General features: G+C 40.6%; 1 protein-coding gene across 2 annotated transcripts in view; it reads left to right on the top strand.

Annotated features, from left to right (window-relative positions):
- Positions 1–15,123, top strand: part of Ankfy1 (ankyrin repeat and FYVE domain containing 1) — a 62,869-nt gene that overhangs the window by 17,391 nt on the left and 30,355 nt on the right. The window contains exons 4-7 of one of the 2 annotated variants that reach the window (XM_075991741.1): positions 2,654–2,789; positions 7,840–7,963; positions 9,567–9,716; positions 11,336–11,501. In XM_075991741.1, coding sequence (XP_075847856.1) covers positions 2,654–2,789; positions 7,840–7,963; positions 9,567–9,716; positions 11,336–11,501 — 576 coding nt within the window. Of the gene's footprint in view, positions 1–2,653; positions 2,790–4,167; positions 4,457–7,839; positions 7,964–9,566; positions 9,717–11,335; positions 11,502–15,123 lie in introns of those variants that run through there. The other variant, XM_075991743.1, reaches the window with a different exon arrangement.

The following is a 15,123-nucleotide window of genomic DNA, read 5'->3' as shown; positions in this document are numbered from 1 at the left end:
CATGAATAAATTGTTGTTGATATTTTAGTCTATGTCCTTTTTTGATGGATAGATTATGGATAGACAGAGCTGTATGATTGGATGTATATGCATATACACAATGGTATATTTATACTCTCATATATAGAGCAAAAATGAGATACAAAATGAATTCTTAGTTCTTTAAACCTCTGTTGGGGAATATTATTTTAAGGTGTGTTACTTTTGTTTATGCTGCATTTGTTTAACTCTGTGAAACTGTGATTCTTTTCTTTTTAATGATAGTTTTGTTTTATGTGCATTGGTATTTTGCCTGCATGTATGTCTGTGTGTGAGTGTCAGATCTGGGAATTACAGACCGTTGTGAACTGCCCTGTGGGTGCTTGAAATTGAACCCAGGTTCAGCTAGAAGAGCATTTAGTGCTTTTAGCCACTGAGCCATCTCTCTAGCCCCAAAGCTGTGTTTCTTTGCCTGCCTAAAACACCTGATGGTGCTAATAAGGAGCTGAATGGTCAATAGCGAGGCAGGAGAAAGGATAGGTGGGGCTGGGGCAGAGAGTATGAAGCAAAGGAGAAATCTGGAAGAAAAAAAAAGGACCAAGATAGAACAAGGAGAGGAGGACGTCAAGGGCCAGCCACCAAGCCGCCCAGCCAGCCACAGAGTAAAAGTAAGATATACAGAAGAAAAGGAAAAAGATAGATGGGAAAATGAAGAAAAACTTGACAAGAAACAAGCCAAACTAAGACTGGGCATTCATAACTAAGAAACAAGCCAAACTAAGACCGGGTATTCATAACTAAGAAACAAACCAAACTAAGACCGGGTATTCATAACTAAGAAACAAGCCAAACTAAGACCGGGTATTCATAACTAAGAAACAAGCCAAACTAAGACCGGGTATTCATAACTAAGAAACAAGCCAAACTAAGACCGGGTATTCATAACTAAGAAACAAGCCAAACTAAGACCGGGCATTCATAACTAAGAAACAAGCCAAACTAAGACCGGGCATTCATAACTAAGAAACAAGCCAAACTAAGACCGGGCATTCATAACTAAGAAAAAGCCTCCATGTGTCATTTTTTAACGGGGGAGGGGGGAGTTGAGTGGTAGCCCCCCCAAAAGCCAGAAGAGTAAAATATATTGTCATGAATGTATCTGTGTAGTCTTAATTGCTGCAGATTTGCCATTGCATATATACTATGTTTTTATTTACTTTCTATTGGATTCTTAAGATTTTGTAAGCAAAATATGGTGGCTTGTACCTGTAATCCCATAATTTTGGGAGGGTGAAGCAAGAATATTGCTGTTAGTTCCACATCAGCCTGGGCTACAGAGTGAGAGATCTTGTTTCAAAGTAAACAAACATTTTTCTCTCAGTTCTTCATTACTTGTTTGTCTGTTTGTTTTGAGACAGGGTTTCTCTGTAGCTTTGGAGCCTGTCCTGGAACTTCCTCTGTAGACCAGGCTGGCCTTGAACTCACAGAGATCTACCTGCCTCCACCTCTCAAGTACTGATATTAAAGGCAAGCACCTGGCTTCAGTTTTTCATTATTATTCTCTGTATTTACCCTATTGTTTGTTTAGAATAACAACCTATGTGAGTAATTCTTGTGTAAAAGTTTATTCAGTCTTTAAAAATCTTGGCTAGAGACTGGAGAGATAGATAGTTCAGTGGTATCCTGGTGGCTCTTCCAGAGAGTCTGACTTTTATTCCAAGTACTCATACGGTGGGATACAGCCATCTGTAACTCTAGTTCTGGGGGTTCAGCACCCTTTTTGGTCTCCATGGGTACCAAGAATGCAATTAGTGCATAGCCATACTTGCAGGCAAAACACCCACACACATAAAATAAAGCCTTCTAATTCCCAGCACCACAAATAAATGACTAAAAATAAATAAATAAAACCGTGGCTAGTCTGTATTAGGAATTCTGTTGAGTGTGTAGTTAATGCCTTTAATGAGGCAGAGGCAGGCAGATATCTGTGAGGACAAGGTCAACCTCCTCTACATAGAGAGTTCCAGGACAGATAGGCCTATGTAGAGAGACCCTGTCTCAAAGTGGGGGGAAAAGAAATGAAAAATATTCTGAAATTGTCTTATGTTTCAAATGAATTTGACCCTATGGTTTACTCATACAAAAACTTTAACATTTTTCTGAAATTGGATGCTGCCTAGACAACTGTCACCATTTTTAATGGCTGTGTTGTTAAGAGGTATTCCCCAGAAAAGACCACTGGACACAGGTGTAAGCAAATAGAAAGTTTTTATTAGCTGGTCTGTAACTACATTGGGTGTTTGGGACCCAAGCGCAGTTCCAAGCATTTCTCGAGGTGGGATTTTAAACACACACAAAAAAAACCATGTCTTGGGATGATATACCTCAGTTAGTCAGAAGTGGAGTTACAGAAGCCGGAAGCAAGGTTAATAAGTTTAGGGACTTTCCTAAAACTTATAGGTCTTTGTTCTCTTTTGGCAGGTGTTGGTTGCCTATGTGCTTGGTTCCAGGCCTGAATGATAGTTCCATCATGGTGTCAGTTGTGCTAAGGTTTGGGGCCTATTACAGTATAGTTCCTTGAGTTAGGCATACCATTATTTACTTCCCTTACCACAGATTTTAGGGTTACTTCTAGAAGACCTAAGTGTGTCATCTACTTTCTTTTTCTAACTAGATGCGAATCCTGAGGTGGCGATGACCATGCTTCGCTGGATCTATACCGATGAGTTAGAGTTCAGAGAGGACGATGTGTTCCTGACTGAGTTGATGAAACTGGCCAATCGCTTTCAGCTTCAGCTCCTTAGGGAGAGGCAAGTCACAACAGATGTGCCCTGCAAGGTGGTGGCTAAACTTAATTGTGCCAAGCTGTGTGAAAGCAGCTTCTGATACGTGAAGGATTGCCAGGGTTCTGTAAAGGTGATGTGGGAGAGACTGATTTCTCCCTTGCTTTGTGTTACTGGTAAGCTAAATTTTGCCAGTGCTAGTTGTTCTTTCTTCTGCTGGCTTGTTACCTGAGGCTATGTGATTGTGTAAACTGACAACTGCATATGGAAGAATAGATTCCAGGTTCCACATTCTTGACTTTGCCTTTCATTCTGTTTTCCTCAACATTTTATTCTGCCTTTGGATAGACATAGCAGATGAAGTTCTTGGTTATATACTCCTTTTTGGAAGCACTTTAGTGCTTACCTTAATCCAAAGAGTATATGGTTCAGTAGGTTTTGTAGCCAGTATTGATAAGAGCTTACTTCATTGAAGTTAACTGCTTTTGAGGTCCCAAGGAGCTGTCACAGTATGTTATTAAAGTGCATTTTCTCTGTTCCTTTCCCAAGTTGGTATTATAGAATAACAGGGGACAAAATGCTCATTCAACAGTGTCAGGCAGAAATCTTTGTGCACCTGTTGTATCTCTGCCTGTTGGTGGCCAGCTTGATTAATGTCTTTTTTTTAATTTAAACATATTTATGTATATATTGTCTTGTCTGCATGCATGCCTGCACACCAGAAAAGGGCATCAGATCTCATTATAGATAGTTGTAAGCTGCCATGTGGTTGCTGGAATTTGAACTTGAGACCTCTGGAAGAACAGTTAGTACACTTAGCTTCTGAGTTAATTTTTCAGCCCAATGTAGTCTTTTTATAGTACTTCATAATTTTGTTTTGTTTAGTTTTGTTTGGGGGTCTTCTCATTACCCCTTTGCCCTGCTTCTCCCCCTTTCTCAGGTTTGTCTGTAACCCTGGCTCTGGTTGTTGACGAAAGTTTTTGTCCTGCCTGGTCCAACAGCCATTCAGTCCCAAATGAACACAAAGGAGTTTGTATTAATTATAATCTGGTTGGCCTATTGCTCAGGCTTATTACTAACTAGCTTTTAAAACTTGAGTTAACCCATAATTCTTATCAATGTTTAACCACATGACTTGGTACCTTTTCTCAGTAAGGCATTCTCATCTTGTTTTCTCTATGTCTGGCTAGCTACTGCTAACTTCGCCCTTCCTTTTCCCAGAATTCTGCTAGTCTGGTTGCCCTGCCTTTACTTCCTGCCTGGGTACTGGCCATTCAGTGTTTTATTAAACCAACACAAGTGATAAATCTTTACAGTGTACAAATCATTATCCCACAGCACCTGTCTGTTCTGGAACTCACTCTGTACACCAGGTCAGCCTCTAATTCACAGAGATCACCTGCTTCTACCTCCTTAGTGCTGGTATTAAATGTGTGTGCCACCATTGCCCGGCTCATAATATTTTTATTTTCATGGGTGCATGAAAAAAAAATTAGCTTCTCTCCTGGCTGGTTGAGGGACTAGTTTCAGCCATCAAGATATTCTGTTTATTGCTCTATTGATCCCACCTAGGAGATCCAAGGGAGACTCGGCTACTAGGAGCTGCTTACTTTGTTTTTACTGTGAGAGGGCTTTTCCTCTGGATTGGCCCCCACAGCTCCACAGGAATCCATAGACATTCTTCCCAACTATCTGTAAGTGATCTGGGATTGAGAACTGTTTTAATATCTAAAACTAATTTAAACATAAACAGGTCCAAGCTGTATAGGGCTAGATTATTAACTTAACTAGCTTTAATATTGAGGCCTTCCAGTTAACTATTGTGTTTGTTTAGTAAGTTTATGCACTACCTAGGAGTATACTCATACTCATTTTAATTAGATTGTTTATATTTTTTCCCCCAGATATCCTGTGCTTTCTCATTCACCATATCAGACTTGCTTATAAATTAAATTGCTTTAATAAAAATGTTCTGGCTTTGTATAGATCATTTAATTAGTATAATGGATCATTTAATTAGTATATTGATTGATTAGGCTTCATAATGATCAACATTACCAGATGCTCCAATCTGTACTGTTGGATGTGACTGTTGTCTGTCACAGCTCTCTTAAGAGCTGCGATGGAAGAGGCCAGGACTAGAGTGAGTGCTGGCTCATTTTGTTTTGTTGGGTTGTTTTTTTTGTTTTTTGTTTTTTTGTTTTTGAGACCAGGTTTCTCTGTAACTTTGGAGCCTGTCCTGGAACTCGTTCTATAAACTAGGCTGGCCTCAAACTCACAGAGATCCTCCTGAGTGTTGGGATTAAAGGCGTGCGCCCCCACTGCCCAGCTGAGTGCTTGCTCTTAATGAGGTCACACGTGTGCCCACTGCTTTTACGCAGAGAAATAACACTCTAAGATAATAGCTCAAGAGGCAGTGATAAAGAGGTCCTGATGGTTTGGAAATGTTAATAATTAAATTGATAAAAATGTAGGTATCTTAGAGTTTCTTTTGCTGTGAAGAGACATCATGACAACAGCAGCTCTTATAAAGGAAAACATTTAATTGAGATGGCAGCTTACAGTTAGAGGTTCAGTCCGTTATCATGGTGGTAGTGAAGGAGCTGAGAGAGTTCTGTATCTTCCAGCCAGCAGGAAGTAGACTGTGCAATGAGTGAAATTTAAGCAAGAGACCTCAAAGCCTGGCCCCACAGTGACACACTTCCTTCAACAAGGCCAACCTTCCACTGGTGCCACTCCTTATGAGCTAGCTTATGGGGACCAATTACATTCAAACTACCACAGAAGGGTTTTATTTTTAATAATACCAGAAAATTCTCTTACAAAGGAGTATGTATAAAAGTGACAATATTTTTCCTGATTATAAATACATATTCAGTGTATGCAATGTGTAAAACATAGAATTATATATAGAAAATGCTAATCATCTACAACCCAACCATTATTCAGCTATGTTTTTTTTTCTTTCAGTAGTTCTTACTTCTCACATACATGAGTTGATATGAAAACCAGAAAACTAGCTGAGTGTGGTGGTGGTACATACTTTAAATTCTAGTGCGTGGGAGGCAAGGGCAGGCAGATAACTAATTCAAGCCAGTCTAGTCTACAAAGGTAGTTCTAGGACAGCCAGAGCTACACAGAGAATCCCTATCTCAAAAACCAAAGAGAAAAGAAACCAGACAGGACATGTGGGGTAAATGTGATTGAAGTACTGCTTTAAACAGACGTTTCCTGTCCCGACTGCCCAGTCCCAAATTAACGACTAAGATGTTGAATATGAATTATAAACGTTCTGTTGATGGCTCAGGCTTGTTATTAGCTAACTCTTACATTTAAATTAACCCATTTCTATTCATCTATGTATTGCCACGTGGCTCGTGGTTTTACCTGTCCTCTAGCATATCTTTTGGGATGACTTTCAAGGAGACTGGGCAGAAGGCTGGCTGGTGTCTCTCCTGACTCTGCCCTTCTTCCCATCATTCTCAGTTTGGCTTTCCCACCTAACTTCCTGCCCAGCTACCAGCCTGTCAGCTTTTTATTAGCCAATGAGGGTAATACATATTCATAATGTAGAAAAGAATTATTTTGCAGCAGCCACCTTTCTCGGTAGGCCTCATTTTGTGGGAGGCACAATATGGTTTCCAGGTAATCCATCATAGAATAAATTCTATATCTTCTATGCTAGGATGTGGAGACAACTTTGTGCCACGAGGATATAGCTGATATCTTGTTAGTCATTCATCAAGTCTTGTTGCCTGGCTTTGTGGAGACACCCATTGTGCCCAGTTTTCTCTTAACATACTGTGGTCTGATTTGTGTGTGACACTCGAGATTGAATCCATAGTCTCTTGCATACTAGATCTGACTCATAATTATTTTACCATCTTATAGTTATTTTGGGTGGTCCTTTAAAATGTAATTATAAATGTAAAAGTTTTATTTATATGTATATGTGGAGGGGCATGTATCTGGGGAGACTAGAAGAGAGTACCAGATCTCCTAGAACAGGAGTCACAGACAGTTGTGGATATGTGCTGGGAACCAAACTTAAGGTCCTCCTTTGGAAGAACAACTGGTCCTAGGGGCTGAGCTGTCTATTCAGTCCACACCCAGTGTTGCTAAAGATTGAACCCAGGACTTCCCAAATACAAATACATCCTAGACAAACATTCTACCATTGTCTTACTTTCCAAACCCTGAATTATAGTTTATTCACTTATTTTAATCATCATGATTATTATTATATATCAGTAAGTATTTTGGCTACATATATGTCTGTGCAGCACATAAATATGGTACCCATGAAGGCCAGAAGAGGGCATTGGATCCCCTAGAACTTAGAAGTTAGATGATTGTGTACTTGCATGTGGGTGCTGGGAATTGGATCTGAGTCCTTTAGAAGAACAGCCAGTGCTCTTGACCTCTGAGGCATCTTTCTATCCCTCTGAATTATAATTTAAACGAAATAAAAATTTATCTTTTGGAAGAACTTTCAAGGAGGTATTTATTAAGCATAGACCCTCACATTTGAAATCATGAGAGTAATAAAGTTAGCATAATAGAGTTGTCTGAAATCTGTAGGCATGTTCCATACAATTCAGTGCCAAAGAACTGAAGCCAGTCTGTTTGTGTTTGATTACAAAGTGGCCTGTGCACATGATTCAGAAGTTTCAAGTGATTACTTTTGAGGCTACTGAGGTATTCTGCTTCATATTTTTTTGCACGTTATTTTGATTCTGTTCGATTAATATACTGTCTAGTACGAGACTGCAAAGCACACTGTAATCCCAGACTGAGTCAAGAGGAGCCTAACCTCAGAGCTAGCCTGGGCTACATAGTGAGATACCTTGTCTCAAAAATAAAATGTGTATGGTCAGTTTTAGTAAAATCATAATAAAAATTGATTTCCACAAGTAAAAATCTATACATACTTTTTTTTATCAAACATACTGTTCAATCTTACACCTTAGTTTTTCTTAGACATAACTAGTGTCTTAATCATTAACTTTGATTTATTTATTTATGAATGTATATGCCTTACTAATACTGTTCATCATTAATGAAAACTCTCTTACAGATGTGAGAAGGGTGTTATGTCTCTGGTGAATGTTAGGAACTGTATTCGCTTCTATCAAACTGCAGAGGAACTAAATGCCAGCACACTAATGAACTACTGTGCAGAAATTATTGCAAGTCACTGGGTGAGTAAGGATTGAGAGGTGTTGACAGAGCGAGATCCAGTGTAAGCCCTGCTTCTGTAGTCGCTCCTCGGGCACATCGTCTTTGCAGCTTGCAGTATTAAAAAAGAAGCAGTTTGATGGATGGTCTGTGAGGTTTGTTTCTGTTCTGAAAGTGTTCTAAGGGTTTAGATTGCACCAGGCAGAGGGAGCTGAGGTTCAGGAGCAGATGCCAAGAAGGAACATCTGCCTTTAGTGTTGTCCTTGAGAGGCTGAGACTCAGCATGCAGCTGCCCATGGAAGAGCTTCCTCCACTACAAGAGGCATTCTTAAACTTCAGCTTCTTTTCTTGAGTTTTTGTTATAAATAAGAGGCTTTACATCTCTTTGTTACAGTTTTGGTTTTTTATGTGTATGCAGGTGTTCATATGTGCTTGTGGAGGCCAGAGGACAACCTCTGGTGGACTTACTCAGGTACCATCCACTATATTTTGAGACAGGGTCTCTTACTGGCCGAGAGCTTGCCGATTAGGTGAGTCAAGCTGGCCAGTGAGCTCCAGGAATCCTGTCTCCTTCCAAGCACAGGGTTTACAAGCGAAGTTTTTTTTCCCCTTTTCATTAAATAAATAATATATAAAACAATCTATGTTGTTTTATGAACTAGCTTTTGTGATTGTTTTGTGTACAACATTATTGGAGGAACTTTGGAATTCTAAAGAAAGTTTTCTAACAGTTGGTGTGAGTGCCCTTAGTGCCATAGACCTATAATCTCAACTACTTGAAAGGCTAAGGCAAGAGTTCATGGCCAAGCTGCAAAGTAAGTTCAAGACCAGCCTGGGGAACTTAGCAAGACCCTTTCTCTAAGGAATTTTTAGCCGGGCGGTGGTGGCGCTCGCCTTTAATCCCAGCACTTGGGAGGCAGAGGCAGGCGGATCTCTGTGAGTCCGAGGCCAGCCTGGTCTAGAAGGGCTAGTTCCAGGACAGGAACCAAAAGCTACGGAGAAACCCTGTCTTGAAAATCAAAAAAAAAAAGAATTTTTAAAGGGCTGGGAATTAGCTCAGTGGTGCAATGCTTGCCTAGCATACATGAAGCCCTCACTTTCATCCCCAGTACCAGTAGAAAAGTGGAGTTATTGTATTTTTTTGCTTTAAGATAAGATCTCATTATGTAGCCCAGATTGATCTCAAACTTACGGCAAACATGCCTCAGCCTCTAGACATTGGAATTGATGGCATATACTGCTATACCTGCTGAAAGGTAGTTTTAAAGAACTGACAGAGTGATAACTATCCCTTTCTGGTAGGGGCACAGCTTTGGAGAACAGCTGGGACTCAGTGAATTGTTTGCTGCAGTTTTGATTTGTTTTGAAATTGCCATCTTAGTAGACTTAGTAGGAAAAGGACTCCAAGCTCATAGTCAGGCTTTTACATGGCTTGGTTCCTGTTGAAGGTCAACATTGATGTTCAGCTGTCCAGTCTCTGAGGCTCAGCAGAGCTGGGATGGGTAAAAGTGTGGTGGCAAGTGCCTCTTAAATACAGATCCTGACTCGGTCGTTTTCTTACTGTGGACTTTGTGTGAGCTCTGTAACCTCTATATGTTAACACTTTTCATTGTTTTCAATCCCTAGGATGACTTGCGAAAGGAGGACTTCAGTAGCCTGAGTGCTCAGTTGTTATACAAAATGATCAAATCCAAGACAGATTACCCATTACATAAAGCTATCAAAGTGGAGAGAGAAGATGTGGTCTTCCTCTATCTGATTGAAATGGATTCCCAGGTATTATAGAAGCATTTCCATTTTTCCCTGTCTCTCCCCAAACCTTAATGCTATCTCGATTCTGCTTCCATCTCTACTGTGACTGGACATTCTAAGAAAGTACTTCTGACATGTTCAGGTTGCTTTTGAGCATTTTCTGTTCTGTTCTGTTCCTCAGAATTCATCAGTCTTAGTACAGTCCAAAGCACATTTACATTTCCAGATGGCTGTCACAACATTACCTGACTTCAGGCCCCTATCTTTGTTTTTATTTCTTACCAAAACAAGTCTCCACAAATTCTGTGCCCTAAGCCCACACACATTCTGGGCTGGTTGAGAGTACTTGCTTCTTTTGCAAAGGACACAGGTTTGGTTCTCAGCACCCACATGACAGCTCACAACCCTCTGTAACTCCATTTCCAGGGAACCCAACACCTTTTGACCTCTGGAGGCACCAGGTATACATATGGTCCACATACTACGTGCAGGCAGAAACACTTATGCACATAAAATTATATAGTTTACAATAGTAACCGCAATCTATCACTTTATTATTTATCAGCTTTGCTGTTGGAGATCTACACCAGAAGTCACAAGATTAAAATTACATTGTTTATAGACTGGTCATTTGTGGAGCTGTAGGAAAGAATCCATTTCCTGTTCTCATAAGTTGACAGCAGAATTCTCTAGAGGTCCAAGGTCTCCATTTTTCTTGTCGGCTTAAGACTATTCTCAGCCTCTAGATGTCCTCAGTCTTTAACTTCAAAAAAGCCTTGCTTCCATCCCTAAAGCCAGCAATGACAGGCCAAGTCCTAATTTCACCCCTTAATGACCTGGTCTTCTACTTTCCTGTTTCACTTTTAAGAATGAATGTTGTTACAAAGTAGGGCCCTGTTGGCTGGTTCAGGAATCGCCCTAGCTCAAGGTACTTAGCCTTATCACATCTGCAGGGGTACTTTTTGCCATGTAATTGACATCCTCACATTATTTTAGTAATAAGGGCATGGACATCTGTGGAGTGGGGGTGGAGGGCATTATTCTTCATCCCACACTGTCTTCAATGGAATGCAGGTGGAAGTATGGTTAATCATGGATGTTTGTGCTAAGGAGGACTCTCTGTTAAGTCACCTTTCATGAAAATCCTAACTCTTTGTTATAAAGTTCTCTATGCAGGCTTGTCTTTGGTGTCTGTGTCCCACATTGTTGTGTCTGATGTCTGTCCCCCCCTCCTCTTTTGTCCCTGTCTCCTGTGTTCTGTTCCTCCCTCCTCCGCTGCTATCTCCATTTTCTCTGTGGTCCTTTGATCAGCTTTGTTGCTTTTTGCTCTCTCGTCACTGTTGTTTATTGACACTGAAAGTGAGTGCTCTCAGGAGGCCCGATAGAAAGTCTGTGATAAAGTTGAATTTGGAGACTCAGCAACACCATGGTGACATAGCATTAGAATTGGCACTTGGAGAATAAGTGTGATGACATACGTATTTATGGAAGAAAGGCCATTTCTTGTGAGTTTGAAGACTGGCCTGATGTACATATTGAGACCCTGTCTCTCAGCACTCGAGAGGCAGATATTTTAAGTTGGGAAAGATTAAAGTGGGCTGTATTTTCTGTCTGAGTGCTGATTTCCTGACTTCTCTGTTCAGCTCCCTGGGAAGCTGAACGAAATGGATCATAATGGAGATCTTGCATTAGATCTGGCTCTTTCTCGGCGACTAGAGAGTATTGCCACCACTCTGGTTAGTCATAAAGCTGATGTGGACATGGTAGACAAGAATGGCTGGAGCTTGTTACATAAAGGAATCCAAAGAGGTAAGGAGAAATGAATTACATTTTTCTCTGTATAGTTTTGAAGCTTCCTAGACTCAGTTCTAGGAATTCCCAAAAGACCTTGAGTCTGTACACTCAACTAGTGTGACTTAGAACTTGTGATTGTTGGGTCAGAGGGTCTAAAACACTATTGGCTTTGTCAGTTTGTCTGTTCATAATGCCACCTGGACCTGTTATATATATATATATATATATATATATATATATATATATATATATATATATATATATATATATATATATAACTTTGAGGGCCCAGGAATAAATAAATGCATAGTTGTAGTATCCTTTTTTGAGAAATTTCTCAAAAACATAAATTGGTGGGCCTGGAGAGACAGCTCTGTGGTTAAGAGTGTGTTTGACTTTCCAGCACCCATTTGGTGCCTCATAACTGCCTGTAACTCCAGCTCTAGAGAATCTAACACTTTCTGGGCTTCTCTTTAACAAAGGATGAACCTGGCTGCCTCTCACCTTTACAAAAACCATTTCAGAATGGATTTATAACCTTAAAAGTAAGATTAGGAACTTGGAAACTGCTAGAGCAGCAGTTCTGAACTGTGGAGTTATATACCACATGTTTACATTACGATTCATAATAGTAGCAAAATTACAGTTATGAAGTAGCAATAATAATAATTTTATGGTTAGGGGCCACCACAACATGAGGAACTGTATTAAAAGGGTCTCAGTGTTTGGAAGGTCGAGAACCACTGTGCTAGAAGAAAGAGGCGTAGCTAAAATACCTCAAGGTACAGGCAGAGGCAAGGGTTTTTTAACAGTATTCCAGTAGCAAGGAAATACTCCCCTGAATCAAAATGAAGAAGCTTCTATACCACAGAGAAAACTGTCACCACAAGTAAGAGACAACGGGAGAATGCCTTTGCTGGTTCCATATCAGATAGGTAATATTCAAAAAGTGTAAAGAACTGTTTTTAAGCATCCAGTCCTTAAATGAGCTAAACTGTCAGCTTTCAAAAAAAGGATATAGGGCTGGAGAGATGGCTCAGAGGTTAAGAGCACTGACTGCTCTTCCAGAGGTCCTGAGTTCAATTCCCAGCAACCACATGGTGGCTCACAACCATCTGTAATGAGATCTGGCGCCCACTTCTGGCCTGCAACCATACATGCAAGCAGAACACTGTATATGTAATAAATGAATAAATCTTTTAAAAAAAAAAAGGATATACAAATGGCGAATAAAACTCGAAAGTGCACATTTTTAGCCACCAGGAAAATGCAAATTAAAACTCCTTTGAGAGTCTGTCTCATTCCAGTTTCAGTGGTTGTCATCAGGAAAATAAATGACAGGACAAAGAGATGGCTCAGTAGGTAAAGGCACTCACTGCCATAGCTCGTGTGGTGGAAGGGGAGAATTGATTCTGGAAAGTTGTCCCCTGACCTCTACACCCAGGCAATGGTCCAGTGCATGCCTACTTACATACGTACACATGAAATAAATAAATGTTAAAAAAAATAAAGGACAAGCCGGGCGGTGGTGGCACACGCCTTTAATCCCAGCACTCGGGAGGCAGAGGCAGGCGGATCTCTGTGAGTTCGAGACGAGCCTGGTCTACAGATCTAGTTCCAGGACAGGCTCCAAAGCCACAGGGAAACCCTGTCTCGAAAAACTTAAAAAAAATAAATAAAGGACAAATGCAGAGATGGATCGGTGGTTAAGAGTCAATCATGAGGAGCAGAGTTCTAATCCCAGCACACAGGTAGCAAGCTGGGTGTCCTGTGTGTACACCTTAAAAAGCCACTTCCAAGGTAGGCCAGAGACAGATCTTCTCGGTTTTCTGCCTCCAGCCTGTCAAAGAAAGTATAAGCCCTTACGGTGGGCAAGAGACACTGCTTTAAAGAAATAGACAGTAAAAGCCGGGCGGCTGTGGTGCACGCCTTTAATCCCAGCACTCGGGAGGCAGAGACAGGCGAATCTCTGTGAGTTCGAGGCCAGCCTGGTCTACAAGAGCTAGGTCAAGGACAGGCTCCAAAGCTACAGAGAAACCCTGTCTCAGAAAACAAAAAGAGAGAGAGAGAGAGAGAGAAAGAGACAGTAAGAGAAGGGGATACCCAACAGCTTCTTCTGGGTCCATTCATGTACACAGACAGGCACATGTACCTGCACACGTGTGCATTCCCTAAAAAAAAACACATACAAATAAATAACAAAGACATAAAACCCCTCACAGGTGCTAGTGAGGATATAGAGAAAAGGGAATTTTGTTTTGTTTTATTTTTTTGAGACAGAGTCTCACTATGTAGACCAGTTGACTGTGAACTCAGAGACAGCTTTTGCTCCCCCCCCCCCTTTCTGGGATTATATTTACTGATAGGAATATAAACTTGTACAGCCACTATGAAAAATCAGTGTTGGATTTCTCAAAAATCGTTGAAAGTAAAACTGCTATATGGCACAGGTCTTAGTTATACAAGTGAAAGCCTCTAAGTTAGCACACAGAGGTATTTGTGTATGTTTGTGATGTTAGCCAGAAAATGGATGTTCATCAACCAACAACACTGCTGTTCCCTCGGCTTTGGTTTTGTTCTGTAGCAGAATGTACTATTTGAATGTTGATGATGCTGCAGCTGCAGCTTTCTCCCCTTTCTGGGCAAAGGTTTTAGGGTGAACGTCCTTCTGAGTTATGTGGAGTGTCAAGCTTGCTGGCTAGTAGAGTGGAAAGTTTTACTCATCACTGGGTAGGAAACTCTTAGAGCAGGTCTCTGTGGAGAGGAGATGTATTTTCCCAAGTACGCATAGCTCTTAGCTCTGGGTTTGTGCTCACTTGGGAAAGCTTCTACCACGTGGGGAATTGTTCTTTCTCACTCTGTTTAGTATCTGAGGTGTTTATTTTGGAAACAGATTCACTTGTTACTTAAAAAAAAAAAATTTAAGTTCCTTTCCTCTCTGGGAGCTGAATTCTTGTTTCATTAAAAACATCCCTGGTGAGTTATTAAATATTTGGGTAATTGCTTAGTTACAGGAATTGCCAAGACAGTTTTGATGTGTGTTCTAGAACGATTTAATCTTTCATTCTGAATTTGTGAAATGTCTGGAAGTATGTGAATTATAGTGTAAATAGAGCAAACTTTGAAAGGAGTACAGCATGGGACTTTTCTTGTCTACAAAATGGGAAGGGATCTTTCTGCTTTACCAGGCTGTTAACACAGTGAGACAGGATTGGGATGCGCCCCATACAATGAATGCCAGTTGACTGATAGAGTAAACATGGTTGCCTTTATCTTGCCTGGGCATTGGAGTACCATAACCAGATCCTATAGGAATTGTTATCTTTTCATTGAAGTCCCTCTGAAACACTGGCTAGCTTAGAACACTACGTGGTAGAGCCCGGTCTCAGACCTGCAGTGATCCTCCTGGCTCTGCCTCCTGTGTTCTGGGTTTTAGCATTCTATGTGCTATCACCCCTTCTGAGGGATCGTTTGACTTTGCCTTCTTCAACTTGCTGTTAATTACCCAATAACTGAGTACTGCCTTTGGTTACTGACCTTGCTTCTAATTCATTATGAGTGATGGAAGTTTGTTACTAGATGAATGAGGTCCAGGTCTACTTACTTGGATTTTTTGTTTGTTTGTTTTTTGTTTTTC

This window comes from Microtus pennsylvanicus, chromosome 11, assembly GCF_037038515.1.
Source record: "Microtus pennsylvanicus isolate mMicPen1 chromosome 11, mMicPen1.hap1, whole genome shotgun sequence".
In the NCBI taxonomy this organism is placed as follows: domain Eukaryota; kingdom Metazoa; phylum Chordata; class Mammalia; order Rodentia; family Cricetidae; genus Microtus; species Microtus pennsylvanicus.
The sequence above is the reverse complement of the archived record's forward strand: the minus strand, read 5'-3'. Positions and strand labels throughout refer to the sequence as shown.